Source organism: Drosophila grimshawi, unplaced genomic scaffold (assembly GCF_018153295.1).
Source record: "Drosophila grimshawi isolate 15287-2541.00 unplaced genomic scaffold, ASM1815329v1 contig_1367, whole genome shotgun sequence".
Taxonomy (NCBI): Eukaryota; Metazoa; Arthropoda; class Insecta; order Diptera; family Drosophilidae; genus Drosophila; species Drosophila grimshawi.
The window spans coordinates 3,090,647-3,114,060 of record NW_025062889.1 but is presented as its reverse complement, the minus strand read 5'-3'; the positions used below and the strand labels follow the sequence as shown (position 1 = coordinate 3,114,060).

Below are 23,414 nucleotides of genomic sequence, written 5' to 3'. Positions count from 1 at the left end.
ATGCTAAGAAGAAAATAAATTTAAAGCAGAGCTCCATTTTAGTTTTTATTTGCACTTTAACTGGTGACAGAAGATACATAGACAACTAGAGCAACGATTTCTTTTAGCTTTCAGCTTTCGGCATTTTGGATGTCAAATTAATGTGGCTGTCAGCTGGTTGACAGGCGAGCTGAGTGCATTTGTCAGCCACTTGTGTGCGTGTCTGTTCATGGTTTTGCTCCTGTAATTGCACTGATGAAATGCATTTAAGGGACTATAAGACAGCTCTCGCTTATCACACGGCGTATGCGCAACTTCCGCTTTTACCAACTGTCTCTGTCAGAGCGGAAGTGAATTCATTTCGAGTTATTTGTCAAGCCATTGTGTCCATTTAATGAGTTTTTAATGGGTAAACGTTGAAAACACAACGCTTTGTGCATTTCATTCGAGTAGGTTCTCGAGGACTTCGCCCTTTCTCCCTCCTCTATCTGCTAACTGTGTGTGCTTAATTGCATTGTTTTTCAGTGTAAATCAAGCATAAAGCGATATTATGACCGCGACCCACATTGCGTATGCTTAATTAAAATATATATTAAATAATCAATGACTGTAAAACAGCAATTGTAACAAGCAAAGTCCAAAAAACCCATTATTGAATCACCGTTAATACAATTTGTACTCATTTCAATTTGCATCAATCGATTTAGTGACATTAATATATATTTTACCTGCATAAATCAGATGATAATAATGAATGCACAACATGTTCACATAATTAAAGTGGCTCATAAACCACTCTGAAAATCTGCCATTTGCTGCGGAAATATAATTGTACATTTTGCACAAACCGATAAAAATTACATTATTTAAAGCAGTACTTTTAATTAACAGCTTGAATGCAAAAACAATGTTAACGAATTTGTTATTATTATCTGCTTGAAAGTCATTACAATAACGCACATAATAACAATTGACAAAATAATAATATCCTTTTGCAGAATTATACAAAACTGATCATTATATGATATAAGTATAAAAATTTACTTTCCTCTACTATAACCAATCAATTCTAATGTTTTCCGGATAGTTTAATTCTGCTGTCAAAGTGTGCTTAAGAGAAATATGGGTTAGATTATGATTTACGTGATGTGAACGCATTATTGAATATATGATTTATAGCCAAGTAATAACAACTTAAAATCATAGCGAGCAGTTTATTGCTCAGAAAATCAGTGTACTGCAAAACCATAACAACAACTACAACAACAAAAGCAACAACTACAGCTACAATAACAAAAGCCACATCCCGTTGTTGGCCCAAAGGCAAGCATATAAATCAGTCGTCGGGAAATGACAGGACAGGTACGCGCCGTTACCTTTCACGCACATTTCCCCAAAGTAATCAACGCAGTCGCCCCGCCGTTGCAAACAAAAGGCCAAAAAGGAACATAGCCAAAAACGCAGTCGACATTTATCGGATGTGCGCACATTTTTGGGCCAGGTGCTGTGTAGGTTGGCAAACCAAAAAAGGCCAACAGGCAACAAAGTGGGCCAACTTTAATGGGTGCTCGCCAAGTGTTTGTCTATATAGGTGTAGGTGTGTGTGAGGTCGACAAGGCTGCTACTTAGGCACACATTAACTTTTGACCTTTTGTTGAGTAAAACGCTTTGTCTGCCAGCATCTCCTCTGACTTCTGCTTGCTAAATTGTTGTTATCTTAAGACTAGACACAGCTGCCATTATTTCACATTGTTTGTTTTCTTGGTCTTCTTCAGCTGCTTCTTCTACTTCTTCATTTTTAAATTATTTAAATAAATTAGCGCGCATATTTTACTCTGTTCTGTCCGCACAGATTGCAGGTGATTTAATTTGAATAGCATTTAGCTAAAATTTCTTTTTTATTTTCTGGACCCACCAAGCTCAATATTCAAAATGACAGCCGCGGGATGCATTCGGAAAAAAAAGGTAAACGAGAATCACCAAAAACGCATTGTTGTAAAAATTTACTGACAAACTTTATAGGCCACAATTGTGCACGCAGCCAGCTAGACCATAACCATATAAAAACAGCGAAGGTCCTCTCAGGTTTTAGATTACTTTCAACAATTGCCGCAAAAGTGCCATAAATGTGTTTTTAAGACACTTTACAATTTAATGCTAATAACAAAATGTTGAAATTTACATTTCATTCACACAGCGTAAGCAGAAAAGATAGAACAGCAGGTTTAAATACAAAATAATTTTTATAGGGGCATTAAAAATGAGAATTACTTTTCAAAATTAAATTCAGTTAAAGTTTAGCTTAAGGTCCATTTTATTTTATTGTAATCGAAGCAAGCATTTTAAACCATTCGCTTTAAACTGCCATCCAAATATCTAACAGAAACTAAATAATTAAATTAAAGGCGATGACAAGGCTGCTCTCGATTTTACACGCTCGAGCAAAGCCGCCAAGTGAAGACAGTTAACAGACCAAAAATGCCAGACATTCGAGACATTTCATCAAACGTTGCCCTGGCACAAAAAAAGAAGAAGAAATAGGCAGCCACAAAAACAGAGCCTGCAGTTTGTTATGTCGATGGTCGATGGTTTGAGTTGTTGTCCTGGCATATGAACTACATAGTTTTGGAGCTTTATCTTTTTTCTTCTTCTGCTGTTGCTGTCTGTTTTTATGTGTTTTTATATTTATGATTGTCTGTCAATGACAGACAGTCAGACAGACAGAAATACGTTCACAGGATGTGGCGTGTCGAGATTGCCACACTCAAGCGATTGTTATTGTTGCCTCAAGTGGGGCAACAATTGCACTTCAGCCATCGATTTGACTGTGTTTTATCCATATAATATATGCATATTATTTGCTAGAGTGAAAATGAAAGCATAAAAATTAAATGCAAGTTTGGAAATCGATAAGAGTTTGTTAATTGGCTGCAGTTGCTTCGTTCTATATCTATTTTTGTAAGGCATAAATAATTATTGTTAGGTGAGCACTGCAAATGACAGAGCAGAGGACCAAATGACGACACAAAACCTTGACAACTTTGCAAAAGTTTTATGACAAGTTTTTTTTTTGCACAAGCCATGTCGTGCCAAGAAACCAAATAGATATTAGGCCAACAGTTGAGAATGGGCTGAAGCCAAGGGTCGGTCCCAGGAAAGTGGAGTTGGAGTTGAAGCTATGAAAGAGCAGCCGTTGCAAAAACTGACAATGGATGTCTGTCATTCCTGCTGCACAGTGGTTTGATTTCTTACAAAACTTTTTAATGGCACGAAATCAATAATTCTTTGGTTCATTATTGCAAAATTCTGTTTTGCTCAAAGTATTAAATGTTATATGAAACTGGTTCTTAATGTGTATATATTCAAAATCTAATGATACAGATGAATGTTAACTCTGTTTAGTCAGATTCTAAGAGCTACTTTTAATATAGTTCAAGGCAGAAATATACATTTTAAATAGATGCAAGAAAGAATATTACGGACCTCTTTCTTTTTTATTAGCAATTTGAATGCAACATTATACTGAAAGTATTCATATATATGCAACTTAATATCAGCAAACTAAATCCAAAATGTCAGCATGAAAATTTATATACTTTTAAAGTTAATTTAATTCACTTAAAAAGCTCGCTTTTAATCTCCTCAGTTGGCTTTTTAATCTTCTCAGTTGCTCGAGCACATACTTAATGTAATACATAGAAATCGGTTGTTCAACGAGGCCAACAAAAATAATATTATAAATGCCAGGCATTACCTGAATAAAATCCAAAATGAATAAATTTTTAAGGACTCGCTCGCCTATCAACAAGCACTCAAGCAATTTGCTTTTAATAAGCTCAACGCCCACAGTGCCACCCGATGTGGCAGCTGACACGGTGTGCGTCAGCCACACAACAGACAGCAGAAGGAGACGAAGGGCGGGCCAGGCAAAAAAAGAGAGGTTGAAGAAATGTCTCCGGATGTCGCAGCAAATTTGTGCCTGCTCTATGAGAAGTAAAAAAAAAATTAAAAATACATGCAAAGCGCAGCAGCATAACTCGGTTAGTTGAAAGTTATGAACTTGTTCAACACGTGTATAGTTGGCGTGAAAAACGCAGTTTGAAAGCAGGCACTCAACCGAGAGAAAGCAAAACGTCAAATGTAGCTGGTTAATTATAGAAAAGAAAATCAAATTATATGCGTCATGCCATAAGCGATTCGAGCCTGAGGCTGTCACTTTGCGGAACGGGGGACGGGTCTGAGTACCCTTTTTTTATCGTAACAAACAACGTCCAAAATAATGCTAGTCCTCAAGTTTTAAGATCTCTTTCAATCTAAATGGCTAAACTTTGCGCCAAGACGAGTTAAATTTATCGTCAGTGCATCTTTCTGGCTGCGAGGCGCACATAAAGTTTGGGGCCCCAAAAATTGTTGTTGCCACAGCGAACTATAAAAGCCAAAACAGCCACCCCCAAATAAAACTCAGAGCGCTCATAACTATGCCTAGTTATAAGCAAGCAACAAGCACTAGATTTGTGTGTGTTCTGTGTTTGTGTGTGTTTATGTTCTGGCTGTGTTTGGGTTTGTCTTCGGGCTTTTTGGCATAATTTCTACTACATAACACATCAGCAGCAGAAGCAGCTGAGCAGCAGCAGCAGCATCTGCTGAGGAGGTCCTCAAAAACTGTTGTCTCGCGTCAAAAAGTTACAACAATCAACATTAACATTCATGCGTGCATCAAACCGGAAATGTTTATCACATTTAACCTCAATATGCTCAACATGTCGTATACGCAATGTGCCATATTCTACACGCCCTACGAACTATGAAAAGTTTTTCTACTTCTTATTTTTTTTTTATGTGTTTTGAAGACTTTTTGTTTTTATTTTAGCACACACTTCCTAATGAACATTTGAGTGTTTTTCTTTGAAGCTTGATTTTAAAGCATTTTTCTTTAATTATTTTAACCCAAAAAATATACATATTATACATAAATATTATTCTGCATTCATTATTTTACATATTCCCACCGAAACTGTCAATTTGCAGGAGACTCTATCTTAATTAAAGCAATTTTACGCCATAACCGCAATGGCAAATGTTGTTGCGGTTATTTTTATATACTTAAGAATAACCTTTGACCTGCGCCGACAGTAAAGCCCACCGACAACATTATCATCATTAAGAAGAACACCATTCAGTCCCCCATTTTTGTCTTTGTACATTATCTAAACAATTGATTGATGGCTTCGGCTAGTGCCTTATCTCACTCGCAGGACGACAAGAAACGTATACAAATGAAAATGCGAAATGAAAAGCATCTGCACAGGTAGACGACGAAAACATTTGCCAAAAGAAAATCAACAAAAATCATTTGCTTAAGCTGCAACAACAGCAACAACAGCACGTCACAGCCAATAAGAGCTGTTGTCTTTGCCCAGGTACATCAACATGACAGGACATGAAGGACTCCTCCTCCCTACACAGATTTGTAAAGGTATTGTGGAATTATCACAACAGTTGCAGCCGCTGTGAAAAGCTGACAAAAATAAAGATAAGAAGAAATGTTCATTAGCCAACAAAAATAAGCCAAGAAATATAAAAAGTTTAAGTGAAGATACTTGACTTTAAGAAATGAACCGCAGTAAATAAAAAAATATATAATTAATGACAAAAGCTATCAATTATTTTTGAAGTTGTAAACTGTCTGTCAACTAAAACATAAAGAATAATAATGTTAGCTTCTAAAACAAATTTCTATTTGTATTATTCTTTTATTTATATTCCTTTATTTATGTTAAGCACAATATAGAAATAACATTTATACAAGCGTCTCAATTCGCAGCAGTTCATCAAAATTTAAATGAAATGAAAACAAAGTTTTTTTCCATTTGGTTGCCAAACCTATAAGGATAACAGCGATAACGTTTTCCAATGGAGTTAACCCAGAGATAGGCAAACAACGGGGACAGCCAAAAACCAAAAACCAAAAAAACACCAACCCCAACACCAAAACCCAAAAAACTCAAATACTCAGACCAAAAACAAACAACCGCAAACAACAACAATTTATTATTTTGCCATTTCTCAGTTCTCCGCTCTCAGTTCTCAATTTCTCAAGTCAGTGGCAAGTGCCAATATGCAAGTTTGCTTTTACGAACTTAAATAAATAATGAAATTGGTAGGCAAAGTGGGCCAAGACAGACAGAAAAGAGGTCCGTCTCGAAGGGATTGCTGTTGACCACAACAGCAAGTTTATTTCCCTGCATGTATGTAAACGAAATAGGTTTGGTTTAGTTGAGTTGCGGCCCGCAAAACAAATCTATCAAGATTTACGCCCCAAAATGGTTTAGATAAAACCGAGGCAGTCTGAGTCTAACCGTCTCCAAACATTCATCAGTCATTTGCACGTGTATGTTGAGGAGGATGGGGGGAGGGATGAGTACTTGACCAAAGGGACATGTGCGACTTGTCATAGTTGCAAATCACGAATTTCTCAATCATATTTATTAGGTAACTCAAAAGTGGCAAACGACTCGATTTGAGTTGAACGCGTGTAGAGTTTTCTTTCATGACACGACTTAATATTCGTGAAACCAATTGAGAGACTTGTCGGAGCCGGCTATCGGATTTAGCTTACATATGAACAATCTGTCAAAAGATGGGGTTTCCAAACTGTTTTATTTTCCAAATTATCAGAGACATTTTTCTAAAATTGAAGACGATGTTTTTCTGAGTGTAAGTTACCCATTCTTTCTGGTCTTAATCTTTAAAGCCATAAATTGGCAACGTTTATCAAACAATAAAAAAGCCTCCTTAAAGCGATATGTTGGTTTTAGCTGAGCATTTATCAGGAAATCAAATATGCTACCCCACTTAATACGTTCTTCCCGTAGCAAAACAAGAAAAGGGATCAAAAGAATGACTGACATCATCTTTGGCATAATTTTAAGCATGCGTGTTTTCGACTTTTGCTTCTTTCGTTTTCAGTTCGTGTTTTGTAAATCGAACACGCGTCCAACTCTATTAAGAAGTGCAGCGCTGAACCAGCACGCTCACTACCATTAAAACTAAGGCCGCTTAGGCTCGGCTGGCCTCCTGCTCGACCTTTTTATGGCGTGAACTTAATAAAATATGAAAAACCTTAGCGAAAAACGAGAAGTATAAGTAGAAGCAAAAAAAAATCATATAGCAGCGCCAGGCACTTGGCAAGTTTATGGAAGAGCTTAGCAAACAAAATTATATTCAATTTCCTTTAATGGCTACCATAAAATAGCAGTCAGCAAAAGTAAAGCCAGAAAAATCCGCCCAAAAAAGAAAAAAAAGAAAAGGAAAAAAACCAAATAAATATGAAGGCGTTGCGGCGCAAAGTTGCGAGAAATGTGCCAGATATGCTCCATTCCACTCTTACTTTTTGGGTAGGTAAGCAAATTGTTTGAAGTATTGTTAGTACTTCAGATTGGCTTATGTTTAGATGTATGTTTATAGCAGACGTAGTCGGCTTAGAGCCATAAGCTCAATTAGCCATCAGCAGGACGGTCTAATGAAAAGGCAACTTCATATTAAATATAATTTGCCTATTCAAGTGTTAAAGTGTTGAATCAAATAGGGTGGAGAAACAGATTTGCATATTAATAATGCCAAAACTCCACAACCAAGTGACATTTCCGGCCTTTTGTTAAATATATATCATATTAGAAATTAATATGCCATTTGCTGACTATTTGCGGGCTCACAAGTTGTAACAGATTATTATCAATAAAGGGTCATGGGTTAACTGAACTCTATCCCGAGAACAATTTGTTGGGTGTGTTAGCGCTATTCAAGAGCCAATTAACTTGTCAATTGCTATATGGGCGTGTTTTGTGCTTTTCAGAGGAAACTACATGATTAAAGTTAGAGTTTAATTCAATGTTGTTCTAATTAATTTAAAAGACTCTAACCCAAAAAATTACTTGGGCATCGGTCGATGTTTCCACAACCATAACTTTATTAAAATTCAAACGATTTTAAAAAAGCTGGTCTTTTTATCATGGTTCGACATCTAGAATACTATTACATTTCAAGTTGGAAACGCGATGCCTTTTTGATTATGATTTGACCTCTAGCTTAATACCGCAGTCAAATTTGAAACCTGTTTTTATATTGTTTCCCTTGTAATCAACTGTGGGCAGTTTACAATTTTCCCTTGCCTTTCCTTGAAACGTCTCAAAGTTTTCCATTGTCCACTGTTCTTTTTCTTATTAACTTTTAGTTTATTAATACTTACCAGAATTTACTTTTAAGACAGCTAAAAAACCAAAAACAAAAAAATTTCACCTTAATTAATTGAAAGACAGCCCTGATATTTCTATAAATATACAATGAGCAATAAATAACTTTTGTCTTAATATATGTCAAAGTACACATAAAGCGTATTATGGCATTATTAAATAAATGAAGCTGTAGAAACTTTTTAAATGTTGTTCGTTAGTAAGCTTCTTAGTCTCAGTCAGCTTTTCTTTTGCGCATATATATTAACGTTAATATGTAGATACATACATAGATATATCAGAAGTGCCTATCATTTTCTCGTAAGCTGATAATGTCATTGTACGAATAAGCTTGAACTATTACGTTAATCAGCACTTAACCTGACACATTTTTTACTGCACACATGAGAAGACGCACCCAATTTAGTGGCAGCAATTGATGCGTCCAGAGTTGCCACATAACCGACTAAGTGTCCATCATGATACTGAAAGTGTCAACATTTTTAGGGTTTCGTCTCCATGCTAAGAAGCAGGCCAGACATTGCAAGCCAGAGGCAAACAGTTAATACATCAAATTCAAACTTCTTGACATCGACTTCTATTCTTGGCCGGACAATAAAGGGATGGGAAGCGAAGGGAGAAGAAGGGAGACGTAGGCAGAGTCATTGACAAGCCGTTTGACATGAAATGAATTGTGAAATTAAACAGTCAGAAGACGAAGGAGCAACAGCAGCTGCAGCAGCTCTATTGAAAGGATCTAAGAGTCACACTCTTGGCCAAAAAGGATTATTTTATTTCTTATAAATTGGGGACTGTAATGTCAAAGTAATTTCAAGCCCAATAAACGAATAAGGCAAATTTCAGAAAAAAAAGAGATAAAATCGACCCAAAAAGAGGAAGAAACGAATACGAAAAATGTAGTTTAGAAATAATAACCGTATTATTTAAAAATAAAAATAAGTTGAGTTGCCTTTGGCAATTTGTAAAATTCTTAAAATGCATCCTTAAAAGTGAACAGCCCAACAGACAACAACTTGAAGGGTCTTTAGCAGCACTTGAGAACTTTTAGGATCTTATTTGACGTGTTTCACTTACCCGCTTTAAGCGTTTAATTGTTATACACAGAGAGAAAAAAAAAACGAGCACCAGCTATGTGGCTGTCAATTATATGCAAATTGCACACAGAAAACTATTCACAAAACAATTCACGCGCGCGCTTTAATCAAAACTTGCACAGACACACACACACATGCACATGCCAAGAAACACACACACACACAGGCAAATATCAATCAAAAATAGCGCCGGCTAAATGCATGAAAGACACACAATTTTTTCTTTCTCGTATTTTCGCGCAATCAATTTAGTAGTTAGTTTTGGCATGCACAAATTGTTTAACACGCGCTTTAGTCTCGTTATTCGAAATACCGTTAAGTGGTATAGAGAGCGACGCGCTCACACGCTTACTCGTTTTGCCTGCCGACGTCGTACTGAAGCGAATTTGTGTGCGACAAGTGCTTAAGAATCGACGCCATCGAATGCATTCCACATGCACATGCGCCGGCGCCATGGGCCGTGTGGATGTCATTTGGAAAACAAGCGTTGCACGTTTCGTTTCGTGTTTTGTATTATTTGAATGGATGGCCAGCGCTAAAAAACTTTGTAGCGCAAATAACATTTGATTTTGGGTGCCAAGCAAAATACGGGATTTCAATTATGCACACAGCTGTGAAAAGCGGGTGGGTGGGGGGATATGATGGCCAGAACTAGTCTTTGTTGCTGGCATTTTGAATGCGTCGTAAGCTGAAAGCTACTTCGTCTGCTGCTGCTGCTTCTTCTTCTATTACTTCTACTTCCACTTCCACTTCCATTTCTACTTCTATTTCAAGGTATGCAATTCCTCTGTAGGAGTTGTGTCCATTTTCATGGACAAGGATTTAGTTGCAAGCAAATAGAGTAAACAAAATGCTATTGGCTGCAGGTTGCCAGATGTGCTTGCCACACACTTGTTTGTGTGTGGGTTTGTGTGTGTGCTTTTGTAAGAGGAACGTGATCTAAGCTTCAGCATTTGCATGTGCTGCCATCACCCTTTTAAATACCCACTTTTTAGAATTCAAATCCGTTAGCAGTTGCAACGCAGCGAAATAGTTATTGATTGTCATATCTACACTTTAAATTTTTTGCTAGGCACTGCGTCTTTTGAACTGTGAGACACTGTATATTCATTATTACAATTTATATAGTTTTTATACTGTTGTAGAGGTTAGTATAATTGTATAGTGAAGTTTGTAACCAGATCCCATAAAGTACGAAGTATTCTTGATCAGCATCATTAGCCGATTTGATATAGTCAATTTATGCCTGTAACTCCGTCCGTCTGTTTGTTTCTATTTGAACCAGCACCCCAGTTTTGAAACTATCTTGATAAAGATTTAGTAAATATCCGTAAACCTCTTTGTTTGAAAAGTAATCCCAGCAAATCTTTTACAATATGCATTTAATTATGCTCCCAACACTTGTACCAAAAATCATGAAGATCGGATTGCTATAAAATATAACTCTTATATGACTACAAAATTATCAACAAAAATATAACTCTTATATGACTACAAAATTATCAACAAATTAAATGTAAGCAAGGGTATTCATTTTTCGGCTTGCCTCTGCCAGCCGTTCTTAATAGTTTTTCTCATATTTCCATGCTTATAATCTTGATTTCTTAATTTCGACATAAATGTGGCTTAGATTGTAGATTTTCGTATGCAACTGGCATCTACAACAGGACTTCAGCAAGTCCTGCAATTTGGCACACCTTGCTGGCAGGCTGTAAGCCCCCCACAGCTCCCCCTCCAACGCTCGCTGTGGCAATTTCAGAAGTTGCATAAAATGCGTGCAGCAACTGTTGGCTGTCCTAATACAATTTCAATGCACATTCAACCACTCAACGCACAAACTAATACCATTCTATACAAGTATATATGCATTTGCATATATACAGACATATATAGGTATATTATGTGAAGATGTGTACACTCAAAAGAAATATCGACCACATTTTAGAAATTCAGGCTTATTACTTTATCACTTTGGAAAACCGGGTTTGGAGCTGTTAAGTTCAAGAAACTTGTCTAGGAATCATGGTTTGCCTTTATACTTCTCAGAAATGCATTTACACAAGAAAAGTAATAAATATTTAATATTTATTACAAGAAATATTTTCTTATTACTAAAAAAATGTTTAAAAACCAAACCACAAACCTTTTCTAGTGTTTTCTCTGAGTGTATGTAAAGGTGTGTGCGTGAATGTATTGGCAGATGTGCGCCAGTAATAGCCAACGGAAGTAATTGAATTTTGTGCAAACGAGTTAAAGGACGATTGCCGGCAATCGCAGAGCTCGATTTATTTTGTAGCATTGTTGTTGCATGAGGCAAAACGGTTCAAAACGGTTAAGCAGCTGAGTGTAGCTGCTTTAAATGTTGCTTTGATGTTGACCTAGGTGGAGGGACGCGGAACTGTGAACTCCTTGGGTGCCCATTGCCAGCAACTTATCAAAGTCGCATCAAACCATAAATCGCCGGCTGCCCAATTGTCACGCTCAGTCAAGGAGCTGCTCAAGCGCCGCTAATTGCCCAGGACACAGTACGAACAGGACACCCAGACAGAGACAGTCAGACAGACAGACAAACAAGCTAGCCATGGCTATTGATGACACTATCACTATCTTCAACAATGGTCAGACGCCGCCGCTGTTTGCCACCCTTCCAAACAGGTGGTCCGAAACAATAACAGCAACAACAAGTTTTCGTCCTGTGGCCGCATCTCAGTTTATTAATGGGCTTCGACATTCAGCAGACCCATAAATCACCTGCTAACAAATCAACAACAGACCATAAGCTTTATCAATGCCCATTCAAACTATAATTTGAGCGGTAATATTTCAATTGCAATTGCAAATCAAAATCAACCTGCCAATAGTAATCTATTATATTACATATTAGAGTCTTTTATATAGTAATTAGATTTTACAGACTTTGCGGGCCCTAGTAAAAGTAAATCTTCACATTTTCAATAAACCCCAATTCAAGCTCAAAAAAGATTTTCACTTTTCAACTTGTTACCGTTTAACATTCGTCGACAATTCGGCTGGATGTTAAATACCCTGACACGTTTCGAATAAATTGCAATGGGATCGTGTAGCAAAAAGTGATTTTGCCTGACATATGAGTTTATTGCGTCTCTCGACACGCGCCAACAGCCAGGTGAAGTTCTTCCATCTCTCCATCTATCTATGTATCTAGTATCTAACGTGATTGGCATTGCTCCACACACATGACCATTCCGCCGACAATTACAACGCATTTTGTTTGGTCTTCATATGCTTTTTTTTTCTCTTTTCTTTTTTTTTTAGTTGCATGCAACTTGCAAGGCTTCACTGAGCTGCTGGCTAATAGCAGCCGCGTGACAAAATGTTTTTGAAATTGTCCAGAGACAAAGTGTGGGCATATAATGCTGCCCAGCAGCTATGTTTCCAATCACGACTGTCATTTTCAAAGTTTAGCCAAATGTTATCGCATTTGAGGCACACACACACACTCACCCATTATTATATGGCAATACACACTTGACATATACACACACTAATTGCACACACACGCCGCATTAAAGTTTTCGAGATAAAACGCAACGCCGTTGGCCACTCTTTGAGATTAACTCGATGCTTTGCATGATGGGGGTGTTCCGAGAATCAGAAACGTCAATTTAATGAAGGAGAATAGGTAAATAAACTTTATAAGAGTCCAGTTGTATGAATAAATATTATTTGTTCATTTAGTATCACAACGCAATCGAACCAATTCACAAACTTTACCAAAAAATTTGCCCTTCACCTGCTAAAATCCGAACCGAAATATTTGGTTTGGAACCCTAATTCAATGTGATTGCATATTTCTTAGAATTGTATTGGACTAAAATTTAAGATAAATAATAAATTTAGTATAAAAAATAAATAGTCACAACTTATTTATCTTTTTCTTTAAGAATAAATTGAACATTTAAAGTCTGATTCTATTATGGTTTAATTAATTTAATAATTTATAGCTTTTCTGTGCAGCTCATAAACCTATGGCTGGCCTTAGTAATTAAATATTAATAATTATCAAAAATTAGCTTAAGAAACCCTAAGTTAAGGCCTTATCTGATTTCCCTTATTCGATCAACAGTTTTAGGGCCCAACTTAGCCAAGTTAGCAAACAATTTGTAATAACAATTAACTTCAAACGAAGCTCAATTCAAAAACTTTGAAATTTACATGGCTATTTTTGGAATACATGCGTGTGTTTTTATGCCACCCCCCTGCGTAGTGTCGCGGCCTCATCGCAGGACTAACATGACCCAAACGGTACTTGCACGCCATTTTGTATGCGGTCGCACGGCGAGCTGGGCGCATGTTTAAACATGATTAATTCGTGTTGATAAACAGTTATTTTAATTAATCGCCAGGTGTCGTTGCCTTCGCGCGCCTTGCGTGATATTTCTCTCAGTGTATTTTGTGTAACACATTTAATCTTTTGCTCATTTTTTTTAACAACATTTAAATTTAAATCAAGTGGATTTGTTGTTGTTTGCCTGCATGCGACAGGCAAAAGGCGACTAACTAATTGCTATGACATTTAGTCGAGTCGCATAAATTGCAAAAATGCCAAGCTGTGGCTAAGAATGGCAATCATGCATTTATCATTTAAAGCACAAAGTCCAAAGAGCCGCTGGACCAAAAAGGACCAAAGGAGCCGAGCCGAGTCGAGGACAGGTGTAATCAAGAGCCAAAGCGAACTTTATCTGAAATTAAAAATCGCTTTTACATAAATTTTGTCAGCACTTTGCCAATACGAATATACATATACCTATTCATATACATATACATATACAAATTTATACAAATATATATATATAGATGTTTGAGTTCAGTTTTGCATTATATTCTCAATACCAAAAGGGAACTTTTGAATGAAAGTCAGTTGCAGCTAACAACAAAATTTGACTATAATTAAAAGCTGAAACTAGTTTTCGCTTAAAACATGTTGCCTCACCAAATAAAACTAAATTAGAGTTGGCAAAGAACTATTGTTTAGATTCGTCGAACTTTTGGCTTCTTTTGTTTGCAAGTTTTGTGTAACTGAACTTTTCTTTTGCTGGCCATGTTTCTGTATTTTGTATTGATGTTTAATTAATAAGCCAGAACCCCACTAATGGCATGTTTTTGCAATAATTTTGTATATAGTAATTTTTGGTTTTATTAACTATAGCTTAAAATTCTCATTTAAATTCTGTTTAAAATTCGCATCAAGTTTAAATTTCAAATGAGCAAACACCTGCCACACTGTTAGACTGGCGCCATCTTTGGTTCATGGGCGCAAGCTTTTAATAGCTTTTTCATTTAGCATGGACACAACCCTGTGTGGCAAATGTGTCCAAGCTTAATAAATGAAATTCAAATAAAACACTTTTAATCTTGGCTAAAGGCTAACTGTTTATAATAATAATGTTTATAATAATAATAACAATACTTCAAACTGTTTATAAAGTATATCAAGTACACTTTATCAGCTTTAATTACAAAAACACACACTTTCATCTACATAATAAAAACACATTTGTTTGTAATTTATTGTGCAAAAGTTAAAAGTACTTAATCATACATTTCTACATAAAACAGAATATATATATATATATAAATATATATATATATACTTATTAAAAGCATAGCTCAGTTTTAATTTCAATCAATTATAATAATATATATATTAAATGCTTCAAAGTAACAAATTCGTATCAAAACATAATTATCGTTGTTTTTCTTGTTTTTGTGCACAAAACTCCGCATGAAAAGCAACAAAAACAATATTTGAATACCAAAAGAAAACAATAGGATATATATGAAATCCAAAAATACATTTAGTGTATATTAATTTTTAGCAATCACATTACTGGCACTTGTTACGTTGAAGCAAAATTCCCTTTCAATATTTACTTTTCTTTTCGGTTTTTTGATTTTTTTTTTTTGTTTTGATTGTTTGTAAAACACACAGATGAAATTATTTACTTTTGTTTAGGATAGGGACTTGAGGGCGTTGGAGTTTGGGAGCTCTGGAAGATCTCCATCCTCTACTTGGAACCCAGATGCAGCTTGCCCAGCAGCTGTGTGGCCTGCTGTCCAGCGCTGTCCTGGGCATGAGTGGTCGCATCATGGATGTTCTTCTCGAGTCCCTCGCGCTTCTGGTCCACATACTGATTGGCCTCATGCATCTTCTGATCGACCGCCTGGCTGGTCTGCTTCATGGCTCCATCGATGGCACCCTCGGCCTGCTTCAGCTTCTGATCGGCCACAGATTCGGCGGCCTTAACACTCTTGTTGATCGCCTCGTTGGCCGCCTTCTTGGTCTGATCGACGGCATTGGCAGCGGCACGTTGCGATGCCTCTGCCACATTGGCCGCAGCCTGCTTGGAGTTCTGCACAGCGGTGGCAGCCTGACCCATAGTATGATCAACAGCCTGTTTCGTCTGATTGACGGCGCCGGCAGCACGATTGACGCCCTGATCAATCACCTGGCCAGCCTTCTGAGCCTCGGCAGCAGCCAGAGCAGCAGCATCCTTGGCTGTAAAATTAAATAAAACCGGAAGTGAGGCAAAGTTCTGAGAGTTGACCGAGCCCTAGGTAAATACTTGAACTAGACTTAAGAAAGAATTGCCATAGTTTGAAAACCAACCTGAATTTCTGATATTATTAAACATTTTTGTCAAGCTTTCGAAATGCATTTTTTGATAGTTAAAAACACCTAAGTGTATTCTAAAATTGTGTGGGTGATTTCTAAATCGTTTTTCTTATTCATCTTCTATTCTTTGAGAAATTATCAAACATTTTTCATATTAATTTTTGCACTTTTATAAATTTTGCAAAAATGTACTTTCACTTCAAAAATGAATCATTTTTTTTGGCTATTTTCTAAATGCTAGATGCACATTTTTTTTGTGTGTAGTTAGTTACCTGTGCTTGTTGCCAGTTGCTCGGCCTCGTGTTTGGTCTGCTGCACGGATTGGCCGACCTTCTTGGCCTGCTCCTCGGCCATCTTCTGTGCCTCGACAGATTTGTCGCTGGCCAACTTCTCGGCCTCGTCCTTCTTCCTGCTGAACAGATTGGCGGTCTTGTCGCCAAAGCTCTTCAGGGACGCTGTCGAATAGAAAACAAATGTCCTTTATTAAACTGCATAGCGTACTTTGGTTAGGATTTTCAACATTTTGGTTGCTGGCAACTGGGTAACATTGTGGCTAAGCTTTAGACAGTAAACTGAATGATGTGCGAGACTCCGATTATAATTTATAGTCCGATCTTACGGAGGCAAGCTTATAGATCCGATTCGTAAATTATGTAAAATTCCGAGACTTTTGATTAATTGCCGAAACATAAACAAAATGCATCCATCGAGCGTGAACTAATCAGATTGTAATTACATGCCATGACTGATTTCTCAACTCGGGGTGACAGTTTCACATAATAATTATATACTATATATATATATATTATATATTATATATATATTATATGTGTACTACTGCGCAATTTGTGGCGCCCAATTTGGATGCGACATCAACAAATTTAAAACGCATTAGATACTATACGTAGTACTATATGTATGTGAGTAGAAAATCAACAAGTGTGCTGTAATCACAAGTGCTGGACTAGCAGATACCCTGCTTAACAAAAGCATGCCAAAACCAAAATGATAGTAAATATATATATATATTCAAATGCTAGAAAAGATTGTGGAAAGATTCTTGGAGTTAAACTGTTAAAGTAGAGCATGCCAAAAAAATTTATACATGTATATATATATATATATATTATAGTGTGCATAGTCGACCCTGGCATAAGGTTAGCTCATTGTCCAAGGTCAATACAAGAGTTGACTTTTGCCTGACTAAAACGATGACTAACTTGGCAACGAGCCCAACGAGTTGTGTGTCCTGCAAAACACGAATGATGTCATTTGCAACAGCGAAGGGTATACAATCAATATCAATAATATAGAACTCACAGGTCTGACTGAGACAGGGTTTAGTTTACGACTTTTACTACTATTTCCAATCAGATCAAAACAGTTCTATGCCAGAGAACTACAAGTCATTAAATTGACGACAGACTTACACAACTGCAAGCTATTTGTATTTAAATATATATTACAAGCTAAAGAAAATAAAAAACAAATCAAAGACTCTCTAATTTATTTAAATTATGTACTCAGACTAAAGATGCTTATAAATTGTAATCTAAACGTAGAAGATTATCTAGAATGCGGCTAGCATATCTTAAGTGTGCTGTGTAAATTCTCCACTTAATTTCTTCGAGTGTAACTATTGTTGCCCTTCCGCTCCCCAGTCACGCGTACAATCAAGTGTTCAATTAAATGCATAACCCCAAACCTGACCCACAAACCCAGCGAGCGGTGCCAGTCAGACTGACGGACCAAATTGGACAAGAGCAGAGCAGCGCCTCAAGTCTTGTTCCGCAATCTTCCGGAACGATGGAACTCGATGGAGTCATGCTGGCGGCAAGCTAATTGAATTAAGTCTGGACACTTGGGAATACCTCATTGGTATACACATATCCCTCAGTGATATTCCCAAGCGGTAAGGTGCCAAGTTGGTCACGGCTAATGGATTTGAAGAATGCACGCTAGGAGAGCATAAGATTAAGGAGAAAGGGAGATAAACCATTTCATAACTGCAAATAGAATTTACTTAATTATACTATAATTAAAAATAAGTTTTTTAAGAATTCAAAGACAAGTAAATTTCATTTCTGATTGGCATTTCAACTTTTTAGAAATATTAACTATTTTAAGAAATATATTACTGAAAAATAGCCTCTCTTATTTTAGGACAAACATTTTCTTATATTCTTTCTAAAATTAAGGCGATTTGCTTAATTTGCTGAGTGCATAAAATATACGAGACACAAGTGAATTTATACGAAATTTGCCAAGTTAAGCTCTTTTGAGCACTGAGTTCGATGAGGTCAGATCGATTAAAAGACACTCAAAGTTGCCAGCAGCTATACGAAAATTATACTAATCAAGGTACAGAGTAATATATATTTAATGCTACCCACTTGGAGACACTTTGCACGGTATACAAAAGAATAATAACAATTATAACTTAATAAAAATGAAGAGCGTCGGAAGCAGAGTCGCTGCCACATAGCTGCATTCCCATAAAGTGACGTGTGCGTTCACTCAAATAGAAACATTGTGCCATTAACAGCCACACACAGTGGCACACAATCCGCTCGATCCGGCAATTTTCGAGCTATATAGCATGGCATACCAAACGAACTCGGTGTGTGTGTATAATTGTATCTGTGTATGCTGCCTTTATGCATATAAAGTAAACAATGCGCAAATATTTGAATAATTTACAGTATGTGATGTCATAATGGCAGCCAGCATGCCATTTTATTTGAATAGTTTTTCAGCCAACTTGTTCACGCTTTCTTCTCGCCGCAGTTGGAAAACAAGTGTTTATCCATTTACTACAACTAATGTCTTATCTTAAATTTAGAACTTATATATTGGAACAGAAAGCTGAAGATGTTTATATTTGGTTAGCATTTTTTGTTTTTGCCCAATTCTTAATTGGCATTTTGATCAGAACTTGGCAAAGCAACTGATATTTTATCAAATTTGGTAGAAACGCAAAAATTATGAAGAATTAAAGTGATTATATATCTGATTGTTTGATTGTTCTGGGAAGCTGACTTGGTTGCATTTCGTCAGCCTGAAATAAAGCGACACGTGTAGCCAAAAAAAATTTACAAATATTATGTGTGCAAATATTTATTGTTAAACATAAGAAAGTTTATCAATGTTTCTCAAACGAATTGAGAAAATGCTACCAGCAATGAGTAACATCTTATAGAGAGAGAGAACATTAAGAAATGAGTATCGGTTAGAATAATACTGTGGTAAAGATGAAATAAATTGAATGCGATGTTTCACAACAAATTGAAATTGTGTATAAACAACAATGAATTTGCATCTAGCATGCAGTACAGTAAAGTATAAATAGAATGGAAAGCATGTGGTGAGCACAGCCAGAAGGAAAACTTAGCCGCCCCATTAAAATACCAAATTCGAGACTCATGCTCATATATCAGAGCAATCAAGTGGCTTTCTTACCATTTGCGTAATAGTACGACGCAGATTGTCAGATACACATATCTATATATATATATATCTATATATATATATATATGTTTATATTTCTGTATGCTGGCTGGCTGTGGCATGCTGTGGTCAATAATAAAGCAAAACAAAAAACCGGCTAGAATGCCATAACATGGCCATAAAGTAACACAATAAGCCACAGAGCTAGAGTCCCAGAGAAACAGACAATCGCAGAGAGACTCACAGCTGTTGATGTTGTCTTTAGACTCTCATCTATATGTACATATACATATATATATATATATATAAATATATAGATAATGCGCAGAAGCGCTTAACGCAAAAAAAAACACATAGGTAGAAAAATAAGTAAAACCTGTACTCAAGACCAACTGAACTCAAGCGCAACAAACGAGTATGTGTATTGTATCTCCATACAACTACAGATACATATGTATCTTTTATAGTTGTGTAGTTGTATGGGTGTATTTTTTTCCGTTTTTCGTCGTTCTATGAGTAAGCCGCCAGCCAGTTTGGGTCACAACAAAACTCACGTTCCACACACAAGCTTTTCTGAGACCCTAAACAACAAAAATGCCGGCTATTCTCAGCACTCATTTTAGTTACGAATCGATGAACCGCTTCAGATGCTGCTGCTGCTGCTGCTGATGATGTCATATCTGTATCTATATATGTATATATATGTAGAGTGGAGCATACGACGTGTGGACTGACACAAAGAATCGTGCTGAGAGCAATTCGAACGCCCAACTAATTTGTTTAGCTTAAAGTTAACTCATTGTCGAAGGTCAATACCAAAAGACAAATTACGACTGACTTTTCACTGTTGACTGTTGACTGTTGCCTGGCTAAAACGACGACCAACTTGGCAACGAGCCCAACGACTATCGTATGTCCTGTAAAAGGCGAATGATGTCATTTGCAACAGCCAAGGGTAAATCAATATTTATACAACTTACACAACTTTGACTGAGACAGGGCTTTTATACGACTTTACGGTAGGCGAAGGGTTTCCAATCAGATCAAAACACTTTTATGACAGAGAGATCAGACTTACACAACTTGCTTGATAATGGAAACTATACAAATAAAATTCACTATAATAAATCGAATATTCTATTTGTAGAGATCTTGAAGAAATTTCTTTATTTAGAAAATTGATGTGATAAAGGCCGCTAGCTTCTTTTATTTATATTCTATTCTTATTCTTTATTTTTCGTGTTTCATTAGAATGATTCTTTGTTGTGCAGCTTTCTACGCTTTAAATATTAAAAGCAGCTGCCCACAATAAATAATTCGATTAGATCGCAACAAATGCAAATGAATTGATTTGTTTAGAGAGGCACCTAGAAGGATTTACAACAGCTTATCGGAAAATACTATTAGTTTTTAGACAGAAAGGTGGGTCGGAAAACTTGCAGATTGAATCATTATTAGGAGTATCTTTTGCGCATGCAGAGAGCTGATTTATAAGTTTGGGAGGAATCGAAGTCATCGAATTGAAGAAGGTGTAACTCCAGCACCAATTGAAGGAGGAAACACATCAGCGACAGTTGGAGAAACTACAGTTGGAATTTCTACTAATACGGGAAGTAATTTCTGCACCTGTCGAGGGTGATGGTGAAACTCCTGAGCCTGTTGAGAATGAAGGAGAAATCTATCTATTATCAACTCTAACAAAAGCAGCCGATGAAAAGAAATCCGAATTAAGTCAGAAATCCGAAATATGATCAGAAGGTGCAGCAGCATCCAAACAATCAAAACCAGCTGATGCTGATCCCGGCTGACAAAGCAAGAGAAACGATACCAAGTAAAAATAAGATTACAGCTAATGAAGCAATCCCAAAATCAAATGAGTTTTTATAATCGAATTTCCGATGCACAAATAAAACGCCACAGATCACGCTTGGCAGCTGTACAAATAAGACAATTTTATAATGTCAAATTACTATTGGATGGGGTGTGGTTGTTGTTGTTGTTCTTGTTATTGTAGTGGTTGTTGTTATTGGTATTGGTATTGGTTGTTGATGTGGTTGTTGTTGTTGCCGCTTTTGGTGTTGGGGGCATAAGGAAATGTTCTGTCTACTGAGCTACTGATAGTGAGAATGCATGCTATTTATAGTGTTGAGAACAAAAATTAAATATATTTGTACACTTAAAAAAATTGTTCTTATAAACACAAGTTTGCTTAAAAAATCTGTTTTCATTACAAAAAAAAAAAATCAACTAGTCCAAATTGTAGTTCAAATTATTTGTACAATATTTTCGTTAGTCGAAAACAATTTGATATGTTTTAGAATATTGTTTGAAGTGTAGCTACTTTGTGAAATTTCTATAAGATTTGTAAGATATTTGCTTATATTTACAAAATACAACGATTTTACTTACATTTCGAAGCATCTGTTTGCATTAAGTTCAAAACAGAGAACATACATATGTAAATTTAAAAAATATATATATATATTTTCATCATATTGTCTAAGGGAAAATATCATGAAATTTACGCTGCACTCTTTTCGAATTTATTTCCCAAAACAGAAAATCAGAAAAACGCAAAAGAAAAGAAAAGAATGGAAAGGAAAAACTGACAGTGAAGAATTTTTAGTAACGGAAATAGAGTCATTTATTTTTAGGGGCAAGTGAGTGAACGTAAGATGTACGCACTCTAAACTACATCAAAGACCGAATATAAATTTTCGAAAATTTAACACAAACAAAATAATTAGCAAAAAATTTTTGTCCAATTTTTTTTTTTTTTCGATGAACACACAACACACAAGCCAATAATGACAAAAATTAAAAAAAGAAACATAAATTTGTAGAAAAGTATCTAAAATATGTGTTTAGATGTATACTAGAAGTTTTTTATGAGATACAGCTCTAATTCAAATACATATACATATACACTGTATGTGAGTATGTATGTATGTATGTATGAATGTATGGATGGATGCATAGTCATCGCATCATATTGGGTGTGGGTTGTGTGTTGAGAAGAACAACTGTTAGTTCTGTATATATATATATATATATATATATATATATATATATATATTTAGGCATATACATATAGATATATATATATCCAGAGGCAGTCGAGTACTGCGCCATAATTGGCTGACACTGACGTATCATCATCATCATCGTCGATGTATATCATCATCATCATCATCATGATTGTCAAGCGCTTTACAAGTAATTGTAACAGTAACAGACAATTAAGTTAGTCTACTTATTGCCACCACTACTCCTTTCTTTTCTTTTTCCATTTCTTTTTTTTCTGACGATGATGTAATTCTATTATAATCCTGTGCAATGCAGTCATAGGTTGGGTTGTATTGACAAAAATAATTCCCACACGCTCCTCACATTTAATTTAAATTCTTCAAAATGTGTTCGAGTTTTGTTGTTGCTGCGCACATACCACACTTTGCATATTTAATTAGGCAATACAATACCGTATATGGAAAATGTCTCTTAATTTTCTAATTCGAAATGAAACTTTCACAAAAAAAACAGCTGGAACTACGTGGTTTTTTTTACCTGTAAATGAGCTGAACATGTTGATTTGAATATGTTGATTATTCTTGTAATTAACAATTGAACTGGATAACGTTCAATAAAACTTTGAATTTGAATTTGAATTTGGAGTTGAATTTGGAGTTGAATTTATAGATTTGGAGTAAGCTAATTTTAGTACGTAGCGCGTTTATATTTCAAACGTTCCGACAGCGTCGACGACACAAAAACGAATAAAGTCCAAACGAAAGAGTCTGCTTGGAAAATGTTATTGTTTGTGCTGCTGGTGATTCTTGTGGATCGTGTGTTAACTGCACTCAAGCGTTAAGTGCTTGCAGCGTTGCCAGATGCGCAAAAATAGATTGAACGCGCTTACAGGCGTTTGCTTGGCGTTTGTCAGTTACTGTCGAGTGCTGCCAGATGAGTGTATTTAAATTGTTTGAAATT

The 23,414-nt window shown here is 36.1% G+C and overlaps 2 protein-coding genes across 3 annotated transcripts in view; both read right to left on the bottom strand.

The window, feature by feature from the left end:
• The window catches only part of LOC6569077, a 46,952-nt gene extending 37,281 nt beyond the window's left edge, over positions 1-9,671 (bottom strand). The window contains exon 1 of the mRNA XM_032741111.2: positions 9,306-9,671. The gene's annotated coding sequence lies outside the window, so the exon portion shown is untranslated. The remainder of the gene's footprint in view (positions 1-9,305) is intronic.
• Positions 9,672-15,140: 5,469 nt separating this feature from the next.
• LOC6569079 (late embryogenesis abundant protein ECP63) lies at positions 15,141-23,203 on the bottom strand. Of its 2 annotated transcripts, none has more exons than XM_032740956.1 (3): positions 22,992-23,203; positions 16,253-16,435; positions 15,141-15,863 (listed from the first exon to the last, which is right to left on the bottom strand). In XM_032740956.1, exons 1-3 carry the CDS (start codon positions 23,008-23,010, stop codon positions 15,373-15,375), a joined length of 693 nt encoding a protein of 230 aa, XP_032596847.1. In that variant the 5' UTR covers positions 23,011-23,203; the 3' UTR covers positions 15,141-15,372. The 2 variants fall into 2 exon arrangements, with proteins under 2 accessions (XP_032596847.1, XP_001995053.1); XM_001995017.2 differs by lacking the exon at positions 22,992-23,203 and adding an exon at positions 16,501-16,722.
• Between the last annotated feature and the right edge of the window lie 211 nt (positions 23,204-23,414).

What these genes read in the sequence shown, in the direction of transcription:
- LOC6569079 (XM_001995017.2), bottom strand. Translation starts at nt 16,528, where the DNA reads ATGTTACCCAGTTGCCAGCAACCAAAAT. An exon ending in CAGTTGCCAGCAACCAAAAT is followed by an intron (nt 16,436 to 16,500) that starts GTTGAAAATCCT and finishes TCTATTCGACAG; the next exon opens with CGTCCCTGAAGAGCTTTGGC. An exon ending in GCAACTGGCAACAAGCACAG is followed by an intron (nt 15,864 to 16,252) that starts GTAACTAACTAC and finishes TTAATTTTACAG; the next exon opens with CCAAGGATGCTGCTGCTCTG.